The sequence below is a fragment of the Camellia sinensis genome, chromosome 7 (genome assembly GCF_055761805.1).
Source record: "Camellia sinensis isolate YWXY chromosome 7, ASM5576180v1, whole genome shotgun sequence".
Taxonomy (NCBI): domain Eukaryota; kingdom Viridiplantae; phylum Streptophyta; class Magnoliopsida; order Ericales; family Theaceae; genus Camellia; species Camellia sinensis.
The window spans coordinates 786,092-802,000 of record NC_138967.1 but is presented as its reverse complement, the minus strand read 5'-3'; the positions used below and the strand labels follow the sequence as shown (position 1 = coordinate 802,000).

Here is a 15,909-nt window from a genome sequence, read left to right as displayed (position 1 = left end):
ATCCTAGCTGTGAGGTACCTTTGCTCTACTCTGCAGCTTAAACAATTAGACGAAGTTTTTTCAATGTTGAAAAGTTTCATATAGGTGTGAACTCGTGGTGGCATGGTGCAATATATGAACTACTTGGAACTTCGGAAGTGATAAAATGGCTGTTGTTCTGCTTGTAAGGAACCACTGTCTAGTCTGATTTGTGCAGGAGGAAACAAACATTTATCAGACCATCAGTCAAGATAACAGCTATGACTATCTGATCAAAGATACCACCCACCCAAGTATGAAAGGAAAGCAAGCAAACCTCATACACACCCTTTTACAAGTATCAGTATCTGGTATTTGGTTGCCAAAACAGCGGCTGGGCAAATTTAAAAATGGAAAATTTAGTCATAAGTCCTAGTTTTTAAAACGTTGAACCATTTAGTCCTAAAAGTTTTCTTATGCTCCATTTAGTCCCATTTTTACATCAACATGATGTGAATGATGTAAATGATCTGATGTTTCATTCTATAATTTCAAAATTTATTGAAATCTGATGAACATTAGATGTTTTTCATCCTATATTTTCAAACATTATTGAAATTTGATGAACATTATATATTTGAAATCCAATGTTTGTAACATGACTCTGATGTTATTAACATTGTATCTGATGCTATTAATATTGTAATGGGACCTTTCAGTCTATAAGAAAATTTTTAGGACTAAACAGTGCATAAGTTATTAATTTGGGGTTTATTGGTGCATCCTCCTTTAAAAATATCACCTTTGCAATTTCTTTTTCATTCAACACACAGTGCACAAAAAATTAGTAATCTCCGTCCCAAAATATTAGTCTCTTATTTCATTTTTCATTGTCTCAAAATAGTAGTCCCTTTTCAAAAATCAAGTACAAAAATAATATAAATTTCTCATTTTGCCCTTCTTTTAAACTCATTAACAATATAAAAAGTATAATTATGATATTAATATTTCTCAAAAAATGTATTATCAAAGGATAATTTTGAAAAATCAATTTTTTTAAAATACAATAATTATACTATCAAAAAAAGTTAAATTCTCTAAAAGAGATTATTATTTTGGGACGGATGGAGTAATAATTTCCAACATGACATGACATGACAAACTACAATGTTGTAGCAAACATGAATATCCAAGCCTGTTAAAAGGCAGGACTGTATTGCATATACCAGAAATTGCATAATTCAAAACCACCACTCCAGTTAACCGCTGCATCGACTTGTTAGATGGTGAACAGAGTGGATACAGATATCTGCATGGACAGTGTCTTCCTTGAAAGCAAAAAACACTAAAAGGGAGGGGGAGAAAAGAAAAGCAACTGAAATGATAACAAACTGGAGAAACATGGTTTATGTCTCAAAAAAACGAAGCTCTATCATAAACTCTTGCTGCTTTGGGGAATACCAAGCCACAGCCTTTGCTGACCCAAGAACTTGCAATGCATATTCAATTGCAAACACAGGATCATTCACACTTACATGCCAGCCACTGTTCTTGTAATCGAGTGCCACTCCTGAATCAACTCGGAAACTGAAAGGCCCAGCAATCTGCATTTAAGTATATGTAAGATGTCATAACTGATCCCCAAATTGATATTATTTCATACTGAACATGATGCAAACAATAATTTGAAGTATTCCCAATCAAATACTACCACAGAATCAATTTGAGATTCATGAGCTCTGATATCAGACAATTTCTTAAATGGTTAAAATTATAACACAATTTCATCACAATTTCAGACAAGGCGCAGAAAGGGAGACTTAAATTTTTCTTAGCAATCAAAAAAACAAAGCGCAAGGGAGGTCAGTTCAGTACTGAAACCTTAGCAACTACTTAGAAAAATAGTGTTAACTCAGAATGAATGCCTTCTGTTTGATTCGAAGCCAAAACCCTGTTTGGGAACCCGTCACCACAATATCAAGGTTCAAATTCAACACCTCCAAAGTACAGAATTATGTCTTAAATTAATTAAATTAACAAGAAGAAACATTCAGAAGCATATTTGAAACTGAAATTTAAGTTTGATACAGAGAAGGAACAAAATAGAGCGAGATATCCAATCGATACTATTGCCTTTTCCACTCACTTCTCAGTGTCAATTTTATTTACAATATTATAGCATAAAACATGGGAGGTTGGCAGAAAAAGTAGGTACCTGCTGCTGAAGTGAAAGGGTGGCTTTGGGACAAATTGCCTGAATTGCTTCCACACTTGGCTGACAAGAATTGTAAAGATCTTGAGCCAGATGAGTGGCGCCTGAAATAAATTTTGAGCCAGAAGGAAAGTCCATGCGGGCGTAAAATCGAGTAAGATCTAGGAATAACCTTTGGAAGTTTCCATGCTGCACAGAAAGTGAAATGGATGCAAACATATCAGCCAAAATAGTAGAATTTACTACTGGAGCACGAAGAGTTAGGCCCTTAAAAGGCAGTGAATCTTCTCCTCCTTGTGATATGAGTAAATTATCTCCAATACATGCCGTTAGAACAGCACCTGTAAAGATAATCATTCAAACAATAAGGGATCAAAATATCAGGTAAGAGGGAAATGTATGTCAATTTAGCAGACTATGATGACTTCCACGATGCTCAAAGACAAAATAAAATGACTATAAGCAATTGATTGTTGTGGGCATTTATATCACGCCCAGTACGTGACGAGTCCCACAGGCATCACGTCATCTCCACCATCACCTCTACGCAGTAGCGACTCTAGAAATTTTTTCTACTGGGGTCAAATGAAAAATTTAAGCAAAACAAATTCTATAAAAAATAATAATAATAATTTACATATGTATCATCTATTTCCAATAAGTTGATAAAGAATTTAAAATTTCAAACCACAAAAAAAAAATATGAGGAAGAAGAACTCCGAAAATATGAGGAAGAAGGAATATATTTCTGTTATATTCAAAACTTCTTATTTTACAAGACCAAATGACACTCCTTATATAGGAGATATTACAAACATCATTATAACCCATTATATGCCACTTACATATTATATATTACCACTATCTACCACTATCATATTATATACATGCCACTATCTACCACCAACACCACTATCATATTCTATACATGCCACTATCTACCACCAACACCACTATCATATTCTATACATGCCACTATCTACCACCAACACCACTATCATATTATATACATGCCACTATCTTATTATATGCATTAACACAAATTTCCAGCACTCCCCCTCAAGCTGGTTTGAAGATATCTTCCATAGCCAGCTTGCTAGTCAGCTTATCAAATTGCTTCTTGTGTAGTCCCTTCGTTAGCACATCAGCTAATTGTTCACCTGTTGGAAGGTAGGTCATACAGATTATGCCAGCATTGATTTTCTCCTTGATGAAATGTTTATCCACTTCTATATGTTTTGTGCGATCATGTAAAACTGGATTATGAGCTATAGATATAGCTGCTTTGTTGTCACAATAGACCTTCATAGGTGTCGGGTGAGAAAGCTTTAATTCTTCAAGAATTCTTTTAATCCACATTACTTCACAGATTCCATGGGCAACAGCTCTGAACTCTGCTTCTGCACTACTTCTCGCTACCACATTCTGTTTTTTACTCCGCCATGTAACTAGGTTCCCACCTACAAAGGAGCAGTATCCGGATGTTGATCTCCTATCTGTAACACTTCCTGCCCAGTCTGCATCTGTGTATACTTCAACTTGAAGATGTCCATGTTTCTTGAACAGTAAGCCTCTCCCCGGAGTTCCTTTCAAATATCTTAAGATCTTATAAACGGCCTCAAAATGCTCTGCCCCTGGTGAGTGCATGAACTGACTTACCATGCTGACTGCAAAGGCAATATCAGGCCGCGTATGAGACAAGTAAATCAATTTCCCGACAAGTCGCTAATATTGTTCCCTCTCTTTGACTTCTTCAGCCCTAGCAGCTTGTAACTTCAAGTTAGGCTCGATCGGAGTCTCCACCATCTTACAACCAAGCATACCTGTTTCTCCAAGGAGATCAAGAACATATTTTCTCTGATTAACGAATATACCTTCCTTGGATCTTGCAAATTCCATTCCGAGGAAATACTTGAGGGCTCCCAGATCCTTAATGTGAAATTCTTTTGCGAGTTTCTCTTTGAGGGCTGCTAACTCTGCTTCATCATTACCAGTTAAAATGATGTCATCAACATAAACAATCAAAATTGCAATTTTACTGTTTTTTGAATGTTTATAAAATATTGTGTGATCTGCTTGACTCTGCGAGAAGCCACAACTGATAACTGCCTTCCCAAAGCGTTCAAACCACGCTCTTGGTGATTGTTTGAGTCCGTATAATGACTTGTTCAATCTGCATACTCTGTCGCTTCCAAGTCTCTGCTCAAATCCCGGCAGTAGGCTCATGAACACCTCCTCTTCAAGATCACCATTGAGAAATGCATTTTTAATGTCAAGTTGATGTAGAGGCCAATCTGAATTTACTGCAAGAGATAACAGTACTCTGATGGAATTTATTTTAGCAACAGGAGCAAACGTCTCCTGATAGTCGATCCCATAAGTTTGAGTGAAGCCTTTAGCCACCAGTCTCGCCTTGTATCTCTCAACGCTTCCATCTGCGTTACATTTTATCGTAAACACCCATTTACACCCAACTGTTTTCTTGTCTTTGGGTAGATCAACTATCTCCCAAGTACCACTTCTCCTTAAAGCATTCATCTCCTCCATGACTGCTAATTTCCAATTCGGATCATCCAATGCTTCCTGTATATTCCTTGGAACAAACAAGTGTGAAATCCTAGATGTGAAAGCTTTATGGTTTTTAGACAGTCTTTGATAGGAGAGGTAATTTGCAATAGGATGTTTAATGCAATTTCGGACACCTTTCCTAATTGCTATAGGAACATCAAGGTCGGAAATAGAAGGAATAGGATTACCTAAAATTTCGATGCCAGAACTCGGGTGGACATTCGGGTCATTAGGATGGACATTCGGGTCATTATTCCTCAGATGAAATCGCTTCCTAGTATAAACCTGAAGCTCAGGATTTAGATCATTTTGTAGTACTTCTCCCCCTAAACAAGAATCTTCTTGACTAGGCACCATAGAACTTGGTTCTCCTAAGTGATCATTATCAGACAGATGTGGTTTTTGTGTAGGATAAATGACATTGGGGAGCGGGATAGAAATATCCCAAAAACGGTCTTCTACTCCACTTGTCTCCCCCTGAAGAGAAGTGTTGGGGAAATAAGATTTTGTTTCCACAAATGACACATCCATACTCACATGAAATTTCTTGGTTTGAGGATCGAAACACTTATACCCCTTTTTGTTTGAGGAATAACCCAAAAAAACACATTTTATAGCACGGGGGTCAAGTTTTGAACGAAATTGACTGGGAACATGAACATAGACAGTACATCCAAAAACTTTGGCGGGTAAATCAGAAAACAACCTCGTGTCAGGAAAAAAAATTTTTAGACAATCGAAAAGTGTTTTGTATGTTAACACCTTTGTAGGCATCCTGTTTATCAAATAAGAAGCTGTTAAAATTGCTTCACTCCATAAATATTTAGGAACATGCATGTAAAACATTATAGCACGTGCTACTTCAAGTAGATGTTTATTTTTTCGTTCTGCAATGCCATTTTGTTGAGGGGTATCCCGACATGTAGATTGATGAAAAATCCCTTTTTTTTCCAAAAACTCACCCAACTGCCCATTGAAATATTCTGTTCCATTATCAGAATGTAAAATACCAATTTTGGTTTGAAATTGGTTTTCAATCATATTGTAAAAATTTGTGAATAAATTTTTCACGTCAGATTTTTTATTCATCAAATAAATCCAACATAAGCGGGTATGGTCATCAATAAATGTAACAAACCATCTTTTACCAGAAAGAGTAGTGATTTTAGAAGGGCCCCAAACATCACTATGAATCAAATAAAAAGGTTTGGAAGCCTGGTAAGGTTTTGGCAAATAAGTAGAGCGACGAAATTTTACAAAAATGCAACTTTCACAATGAAAAAAAGAACAATCAATCCCTTTAAATAATTCTGGAAATAAATGTTTCAGATAAAGAAAACTAGGATGTCCTAGCCTATAGTGCCATAGCATTATTTTTTCTCGAACAGAGATTGAACTAGTACTATTAAAGCTCTGAGCTTTTTTATTACTAACAGGTACTTCATCAAAGTAGTAAAGACCTTTAAGCATCCTAGCACGCCCAATCATCATCCCCGAGTTCTGGTCCTGAAATTCACAATGGGATTCAAAAAATGTAACACGACAATTATAATCCTTAGATAGTTTACTGACAGACAAAAGGTTACAGGCTAAGTTGGGGACGTGAAGAACAGCATTGAGATTAATTTTCTCAGTTAGTTTAATAAATCCTTTTCCTGCAATAGGTGAAAAACTACCATCGGCTATTCTGATTTTGTCATGACCAGAACAAGGGAAATAGGTACTAAATAAATGGGAAAAACTAGTCATGTGATCGGAGGCACCGGAATCTATGATCCACGGAGAGAAGTTTAGGCAAGAGAAGGCTTTAGGATTTCTACCTGTTTGTGCCAACAAAACACTAGGAGTACCGGATGAGGAGTTGGATTTTATCAGCTTTAAGAGTTGATCAATCTGCTCTTTGTTGAAGGGACCTGAATCGGCTTCATTAGCGGTAGGAAAGCCACGATTCTTCTCTCCTTGTTTGCTGCTTTTCCAGTTGACAGGTTTGCCATGGATCTTCCAACACGTTTCGCGTGTATGGCGAGGCTTGTTGCAAAAATCACACCAAACCCGTGGCTTATCATCAAACCTGCGCTGGTAATTTGCAGCCTTGTTGGCCGCAGCATCGCTAATTAAAGCAGAAATTCAATTGATTCACCAGTACCTTTTTTCTTAAGCATGACGCTCCTTCGGCTCTCTTCCCTTCTGACTTCAGCAAATACTTCGCCAATGGATGGGAGAGGAGGTCTGCCAATAATTCTTCCTCGCACTTCATCGAACTCAATGTTGAGGCCGGCAAGAAACTTGTAAATACGGCTGTCTTCCACTGTTTTCTTGTGGTGGTTGCAGTCGTCAACCGATTTCCATTCGTATGTGTTGAAGATGTCAAGATCCTGCCACAACCTTTTCAACGAATTGAAATATTTGGTGACGGAATCATCTCCTTGACGAATCTCTCCCAACTTCAAAGTTAATTCGAAAACTTGAGATTGATTTCCTAGGTCAGAATACATCTGACTAACATTATCCCACAATTCTTGTGCAATAGGATAGCACATGTAATTAGAGCTTATATCCTCCTCCATGGAATTGACCAACCATGTCATAACCATGGAGTTTTCAACGTCCCAACTGTCGAACAGCGGATCACTAACAGCAGGAGCCTTCTTGTCACCAGTGATGTAACCGATCTTTCCTTGCCCACGGATATACATCCGGACAGATTGTGACCAGCGGAGAAAATTATCACCATTTAGGCGAATGGTGGTGATTTGGACAGAGTGAGAGTTGGACGTTTTCACTGGAATGGCAGCGGCAGGGGTTGAAGTGGTTTCGGACGTAACTTCCGACATGGCTATGACGGTTTTAGGGCTGCTGTGTTTTTTGTTGCTCTGATACCAACTTAGAAAATATGAGGAAGAAGAACTCCGAAAATATGAGGAAGAAGGAATATATTTCTGTTATATTCAAAACTTCTTATTTTACAAGACCAACTGACACTCCTTATATAGGAGATATTACAAACATCATTATAACCCATTATATGCCACTTACATATTATATATTACCACTATCTACCACTATCATATTATATACATGCCACTATCTACCACCAACACCACTATCATATTCTATACATGCCACTATCTACCACCAACACCACTATCATATTCTATACATGCCACTATCTACCACCAACACCACTATCATATTATATACATGCCACTATCTTATTATATGCATTAACACAAATTTCCAGCAATTAAAACTCCAATGCATTCATATGAATGTTTTTTCAAAAAGTTACAAGTACATAAACTTCTATAACTACCCTCAACAAGGTGTTTTATTTTGCCTCAAATTATTTTGCTTTATTTATAATGGAAATTCTATAATTCACCTCATGGAAAGGGGTGTACCATTTGTTTAGTTACAACTTTTGTGATATTTGATTATGACTCATTACGGTGTTGGTTATAACTCATTGTAGTATTGGTTATGACTTAGTTATGACCATTTGTGGTTGTTATTTTGGTTGTGATCGAAAAGCGATTTTTGCTTATGCTTCAAGTGGTGTTTGGTTATGATTCATTGTGGTGTTGGTTACAACTTGGCTATGACACATTGTCGTATTGGTTATGACCTATCGTGGTTGTTATTTTGGTTAGGACTATAGAAGTCTTTGGTTAGGACTCAAAGGATGTTCAGTTATGATCCATTGTGGTCAAGGGCGTAGCTAAAAACACATCTAAAATGATATGTTAATAATATTTTTGAAATTATGAAAACAATAGTAAGTGTTTTGATTGAAAATAAAAGGGCAATAAGAAATAACATCATTTTGTATAAAACTTCTGTTTATATATCATTTCTTCTTTTTTTTTAATCTTTTAAAGTAGAACTTAGTTGAGAGTTTACCTTCTTTTTAAACATGAGATTCTTAAGTGTATATGGATTTTTTCCCCTCACATTAAGGCTTATTTTGCCCTCTATTTTTTTTTTTTTTTTTCATGCGCTGTATTCAATCAAATATATATACAATGTTATTGTTGTGAATATAATACGTTTTGTAGAATTAAAATTATGAAATAATGATATCGATGACACCATTGAAATAAATTTTTGGCCACGCCACTAATTGTTGTCCTTTTGATTATAACCAAAAATGGTTTGGTTATGACATAAAGTGGTATCAAAATCATAAAAGGTCATAATTTACATACAATATACAACAAAATAGTGGTGTGTACTATTGTATAAACTCCCTATTTATAACTCTTGAAAATAATTTAGTGGGTTCAATATCTGCCACTAGTGGGTTCAATTTCAAAATAAATGTGTATATAAATTTTTTCTTAATGAAATCTTGAAGTCCAATGGGGTCAATTGACCCCGCGACAACACATGCAACGTCGCCAGTACCTTTACGTGGCAGACCACTGAAGCACCACGATGTCATGATTGGACTAACTGGAGTTACGTACTCAGCCAAACCAAGGCATATACACCACCAAGTATGTCTTCTAGGCTCACTAGCATAGTCACCTCTATAACAAGCCAAAGCACTATAGTGAATGAGTCAAATTATGAAGAGCTCGATGTACAGCTCGCAGCACTACAAGTTAGAACCAAACTCACCCACTTAGCCATAGTCAACTCGGCAGTGCCACAATTTGCCCGAACGAGCCTCTGCTTAGCCATGGGCTTTCATACCTCATTCTCATTGAGTACATTGAGGAGCGACCAGGAGCATTGCTCGAACCCAAGCATGCCTCCACTCAGTCACTCCTACTCGACAACATCATAGCCCAGCCTTTTGCTCGCTTATATGTCCCTTATGAACTCACTCCCTTTGTTGGGATCTATGTTACATGGACTCGGGTACGAATATCAAGTGTAGGTGTGTATTCAAGTGTTAGGCCTTCATAAAATTGGACATGGGTACGGAGATGCGTCATGTGCACATATATATTGCATATTATATAATATTCTCAGATGAGATGTTGTAAATTATGTAGAAATATACTAAAAATTACATAGGATTTAGAAAAAATATAAAATTTCTATATCTAATTCATGTGAGAGACTAAAAATATTGCTTTACTAATAAATGTAAGTTTCTTCTTCTTCATGTATTGTCACAAATTAAAGGATCTGAATGTCTAAATTGAGTGCGAGTGTCGGACACATATCGCACACCCTTACCTATGTCATATCCGGTGGACATGGGTACTCTGGGGAAAATAGACGAGTCCATGTAACACAGGTTGGGATCACTTACTACATACTGCTATCATAGTCATCACTTGGCATCCTAGGCTAGGAGCAGGGTCCACACATTCACTACTTGGGATCATTGAAGGATTGTGAATTGGAAGCTAGGATCATGGGTTTGTCAAGGTTGCTTGGTTGTCTCCCAAGGGAAGACAGCTCCTCCTTGATTAGTCTTAGAGAGATAGAACATTGGCCTAACACTCACACATGCATCATGCCATGAGCCATGATACACATATCATCCCTACCTTTGTAGCTCCTATGATACAACCTTCCCAAGGTCTAAATCATATAATGCACGAATAGACCTAATACCGCCACTCTGTTGAGTCAAGGAGAACTAGCCACCTATCCATAGGTGACATGAGCTCCAATGTGCTTGCTTGGCCTATAAAATGGTATCTTTACACATAGTCAAACACAATAACTTAACACACAACAATCATATATCTCCCATAACTCAGGTGTCTAAGGTCTCTCAAAAACTACGTGCCAAACCAATGCACGCATAGAACTGTAACAAGTATTCTAAGCCACTACAAATAGAAAGGTAAAATGGTATCATACTATTCCTCATAAAAGCAAATACCTCAACCAAATGCAAGTATTTTTTTGATAAGTAACAAAAGTGACAAGATTAATAAGCCAAAAAAAAAAAGAGAGAGAGAGAGTGAGATAAAAAGAAGAAGAAGAGAAATACAAGAAAATGGAAGACAAGAAGTCTACTAAAGAAAACAAAAGAGCAGAATAAGGAAAATCGAATCAACATGACAAACTACAAGTGACACACCGTCCTCCAATCCCTAGAAATAAAAAATAAAGGAATCCCCTTTAAAAGGGAGGAAATTGAAGCCTGAAAAGAGGATAGAAAACACACTATCTCAAAGCGAATTAATGTTCTTGACTTTGTCCTCAAAAGACCCTAGCGTTAGAGGTGTTCATAGATAGGTTCGACTCGAGTTTACCCTTGGCCTGGCAGTTGGACTACCACCATCAGGTTAGGAAATCGCTCAACCATTCTCAATCGATTTATTGTTCAAAATCAACCAACCAAACATACTCAATTTGGCAGTCAGTAATGATCAATTTCAAAGATCTGTTAAAGAAAGAGGGCAAGGGAAAAAATGGAGAAAATGGGATTGAAAGGTCAAAATCAAAATAATAAATCTCAAACAAATTTATGAAATAAAAAGATGGAGGGAAAAAATGGGGAAAAAATGGAAAAAAAGTGGAAACTCATCATGCCACTGGCATTGCCATTGCCATTGTTGATTGCCACCGCCATTGCTCATTGTCGCCGCTGCCATCACTCATTGACATCTCCACAGTTTGTAACCAACATCATTCGCCACCAATGAAAAGGCGAAAATGAAATACCGAAGAGGAGAGACGAGAGAGACACAAAGATGGGAGAGACTAAGAGATTAAACAACATGTGTCTATGAGGCTTAGAGAGAGAAACGAGACACCTAATGAGAGGGAGCATCTGTGTTATGGGGTTTAGATTTGTTCTTGGAAGTTGGAATGTGAGAGAGAGAGAAATGAGACACTTGATGAGAGAATGCATGCGTGTTCTAGTGTTTATGTTTATTCTTGGACATTGGAATATGTGTGTGTGTGAGAGAGAGAGAGAGAATGAGAAAGAGAGAGAGAGATGCTCAAAAGATTTTGAAATTTGGAATACAGGCTGTCAATAATTAACTACATGAGAGATAAGATAAGCATGAAAGATAATCCCAAAGGCAATCAATTGCCACCTGGACGATTTAAAGGTAAATATAAAATCAAAGTCGAGAAAACCACAGTCAACCATTCAATAGTTCGAAACGGTCCGTATCTTCTAGGATTGGGTCGATTTAAACGGTCCGTACCTTGTGTTGTGGTCTAACCAAATAACCCGTAGTATTGAACAAAAGACAACATTCAGCTTTGCCTTTCTTATTGGTACCGAAAGCTCTAAAGTCGATTAAAAGTAATTGGGAGCAAGAAGCTAGAGCCACCCAACACATCTGTTAGTTGGAATAACCAATGCCATAAATACAAGGCCAATGGACAACGCAAAAACAAATTATCCATTGATTCCTCATTCCTCCCACACATTACACCAAATGCCAGAGAGTGTTACACTCATGGGAAAATCTCCATAACTACTTTCCAAGCAGAGCAATATTTCTTCCCACAATATTATCGATGGCAAGACCTCCTTTTATTTAGAGAGAGAGAGTTTCACAATTCACCAAATGATCCCTTCTCCCTTCATCTTTTCCCTCTCACAAAAAATCCATCATTATTTTTTTGATTTTATTTGCAAACCAACTGGAATCTTAGACAATGACAAAAAATAGATTGGAATACTGCTCAACATTAATTGCACTAGGGTATACCCCCTTCTAGAAAACAACGCTCTCTTCTAAACCTCAAATTTCTTAGAAATTTTCTCTAACATCGGGCCCAAAATGACTCCTCTATGGGATTACCCCCTATAAACTTGAAAGGAAGATGATCAACAAGACATTCCAATAGACTCGACAACCTCTATAACCTATCCTACTACAAAGTGCACGTGAGATAGAAACTCAATCCCTCTCTACAACGAATCCATCATCAAGACCAACCTCCAAGACCATATCAACCATTCGTCCCAAAACATCCACCACCAAAATAGAGAGAAACGGGGAGGACATAGGATCGCCTTGCCTGAGACTCCTAAAGCCCTAAAACTCTTTCCTGCCTTACCATTTACAATGATCAACATGTTACAAGAACACCAAAACCTGCGAATCCACCTTTCTCGATTTTACAGCAAATCCTTTTCTAAGCACATAATCCCAAAAAACCCAATCAACATGATTATAAGCTTTCTCAAAGTCCACTTTAAATTACATCCTGCTTATTAGACGCTCTATAATCTTCAACCACCTCATTAGCAACCAACACAGCATCCAAGATCTGATGGCCCTCCGCAAATGCCCCTTGAACTATGGGAATAGTGTCTCCCAAAACAACTCTTAATCTTTTTGATAAGACTTTCCCCAAAATATTATACAATGATGAAATCGAGCTAATAGGCCTAAAGTCACTAATTTTCTTGAACTACCTTTTGTAGGAATAAAGCAAATAAAAGAAGCATTGGTCCAAGCATTCACCACACCATTCTCAAAGAATTCCTCAAAGACCCTAACCAAATCCATTTTTTGACAATATCCTGAAAAATCGCCAAGGAAAAAACCATCAGGACCAAAGTATAGAAGAAAAGCATTGTAGATAGCATGACAGGATAAGCCAATGTCCAGCCTCTATACAACTCAGTATTTCATGATGCAAGTTCTATAAGTGGTTAAGATAACTGGTCTTCCCAGCATAGGGATCTAATGAGCTCAACCATCAGATCAACACCTTGGTTTTATAACAGTGAGAGGTAGTGGGAAAAATAAATAAATCCTTCCAACAAATTTAGGATCATTGACGTGGGGAAAAATGAACTTAGCAAAACATCAATAAAATGAGAGCTTCAGCTGCCTGACCTCGAAGTCAGATGCATGATATAGATACAGCACAAAGAAAATGTTGACTTCCTTGAAATAGTGTCATTTCCTTCAACTAGATCAACGAACAAGAAGCTAGACATATAAGAAAATCTCAATTAGCAAATGACGGCAATTAGGTAGTAAACAGGTAGTATCTTACCAAGTATCCCTGATGCTGAGATGTGAGGATTTGACAAGAATATGTCAAACGGTTGCACCATTTTCAACTTGGGAGCTTTGCTTCTCCAAATATCAACATTTTTCTTAAATGAAAATGCATTTTTGATTAACAAACCAGGAAGAAGAGTCATCGGCACTCCACCGGTGAGTTGATCTTCATGCTGCTTAGGTTGTCCCGCATTATGATTGACGCAAAAATGATAACTTGCACCAGAGTCAGAAGCAACAGAAGCCAGATCAATCGCCATTGAGAATGGTACATCCCAGTAACTACCAAGATCATCAACAAAAAGTTGTGGCCACGATGCCTCCGCCGTTAGATTGTGATGCAAAAACTGCAGAGGCATTCATATCCAACACTCATCAAGCAAAGTAGAAGAATACATTTCCAATAAAAAGCATCAAGCAAAGAAAGTATACATCGCAAAACAAAAACATTTAACGTGTAAACCATTGAAATTTTCATGAGAACAAGTAAAAGCTGCTTAGCGATATTTGACAGGTACCGGGATAGAAGAAAAAAATGCATTGGCACGACAATGTCAGATAACAACAAGTGCCAACAAATTAGACTTGGAAAAACAATAGAAAATGAAATAAAAGAAAAGAAGAGGCTACAGAAGCACAGCTGGATCAACAACAAAATTTCATCTTTTTGTTTTTCTTCCCCCACCCCATATAAGGAAGTGAGGAACCAATTCAAATCCAAATAAAATTCAGTTAGTAATGCTAAGCAATAAATAAAAACATGAATAAAATCTATAAATAAATAAATAAGCAAACGAAATACAAAAGTCTCATCATCAGCATAACATTTGAAGCACCATATATATATATATATATATATATTATAATCAAAGAGGCCAGGCAGGTCAAAGACCCTTGCCTTGTGATGAAGAAGTGCTTTCTTTCGAGTTGTCTTGTTATCACCATAGGCTTCTATGCCAAGGAGCAGAGTATCATCAGGAGTTATCAAGAGCTCTGAACAGAAATTGAGGGCATACAAGGATTTGTTGCAAAGGTGTCTTCCAAGGCTTTTCAGCCATGAAGATTCGGAGGGTTGCATCAATCCATTCTCTTTGACAGAGGATAGGAACTTGTGTAAATTGAACTGACCGAGCAAAGTTGCAAACCTGAAGGACGTGTAAGAAGATAGATAGATAGATAGATAGATAGATATCAGTGAGTGAGTGAGTGAATATCAAACTAAAAAGAAAAAAGAAATGGGGGATCGGCATGATTAATTATTGCAATAGTAAGTGGTAGTGGTAGTGGTAGTGGTAGTGGTATTACCAGTATTCAGCAGCAGGAGGAGGAAGGGGGAAAGTAAGAACGCGTTGGAGAGACAAGGAGTGAGGAGGGGAGAAGGAGGGGAGAAAGGGGATGGACATGAAGCGCTGGAAGAAGTGAATCTGCTTAGGTCGGGACAGCCTGGACCCTCTACTGCACATACCCAACGGCAGAGCCTGCCCTGGCACCGCCCTACCCACTCCCTCCAGGGTTACGGGTGTCGACACATCCAATTCCCAAAACCCACCGTCCATTGCCCATCTCAACTTCTTCATTTCTTAATTCCCCCCACCCCACAAAAACCCCTCCCTCCCTCCCTCTTTCTTCCACAAACAATATTCTACCACTTCTTCTACTGTATCTGTATTACCCCTCCCTCCCTCCCTCTCACTGTCTCTCCCTCTCTATCCCCGGCCAATTTCCCTCTTCGTGCCATTTTGAACGTTTTAGTCCCATTTTAGGGTGTGTTTTTATCTTTATTCCCAAAATAGGGTAAAACGGTTTTCCTAATGCCGTTTTTTAGAAAATGGTTTTCCTAAAACCGTATTCATCGATTAAAATAATAATAAAATTTCAAAATAGAAACCGGCTTTTTTAAAGCCGTTTTTAATTAAGTTTTAATTATTTTGAATTAATTAAAAACGGTTTTCGTAAAACCGTTTTCCCATTAATTTTTTTTTTAATTTATATTTTCAACATAAATATTTTTTGGTCAAAATTTTTTTTAATAAAAACCGGTTTTAGAAAAGCCGTTTTTGCATTAATTTTTTTTAAATAAATATTTTATGACAAAATTTTTTTTTTAATAAAAAACGGTTTTAGAAAAGTCGTTTTTAAGAATTTTTTTTTTTTTTAAAAACGGTTTAACAAAAGTCGTTTTTTGACCAAAAACATTTTTAATGAAAACCGGTTTTAGAA

General features: G+C 37.2%; 1 protein-coding gene across 1 annotated transcript; it reads right to left on the bottom strand.

Annotated features, from left to right (window-relative positions):
* Positions 1-1,128: 1,128 nt before the first annotated feature.
* LOC114320913 (protein TRIGALACTOSYLDIACYLGLYCEROL 4, chloroplastic) lies at positions 1,129-15,403 on the bottom strand. Its single transcript, XM_028268000.2, has 5 exons — positions 14,995-15,403; positions 14,588-14,834; positions 13,682-14,036; positions 2,174-2,511; positions 1,129-1,562 (listed from the first exon to the last, which is right to left on the bottom strand). The coding sequence occupies exons 1-5, from the start codon at positions 15,264-15,266 to the stop codon at positions 1,365-1,367; spliced, it is 1,410 nt and encodes a 469-aa protein (XP_028123801.2). The 5' UTR covers positions 15,267-15,403; the 3' UTR covers positions 1,129-1,364.
* Positions 15,404-15,909: the final 506 nt, after the last annotated feature.

Coding starts and splice junctions, on each gene's coding strand:
- LOC114320913 (XM_028268000.2), bottom strand. CDS start 15,266: ATGAAGAAGTTGAGATGGGCAATGGACGGTGGGTTTTGGGAATTGGAT. Junction 14,835..14,994: donor CCTCCTGCTGCTGAATACTG/GTAATACCACTA, acceptor CACGTCCTTCAG/GTTTGCAACTTTGCTCGGTC. Junction 1,563..2,173: donor CCCTTTCACTTCAGCAGCAG/GTACCTACTTTT, acceptor ACTTAAATGCAG/ATTGCTGGGCCTTTCAGTTT.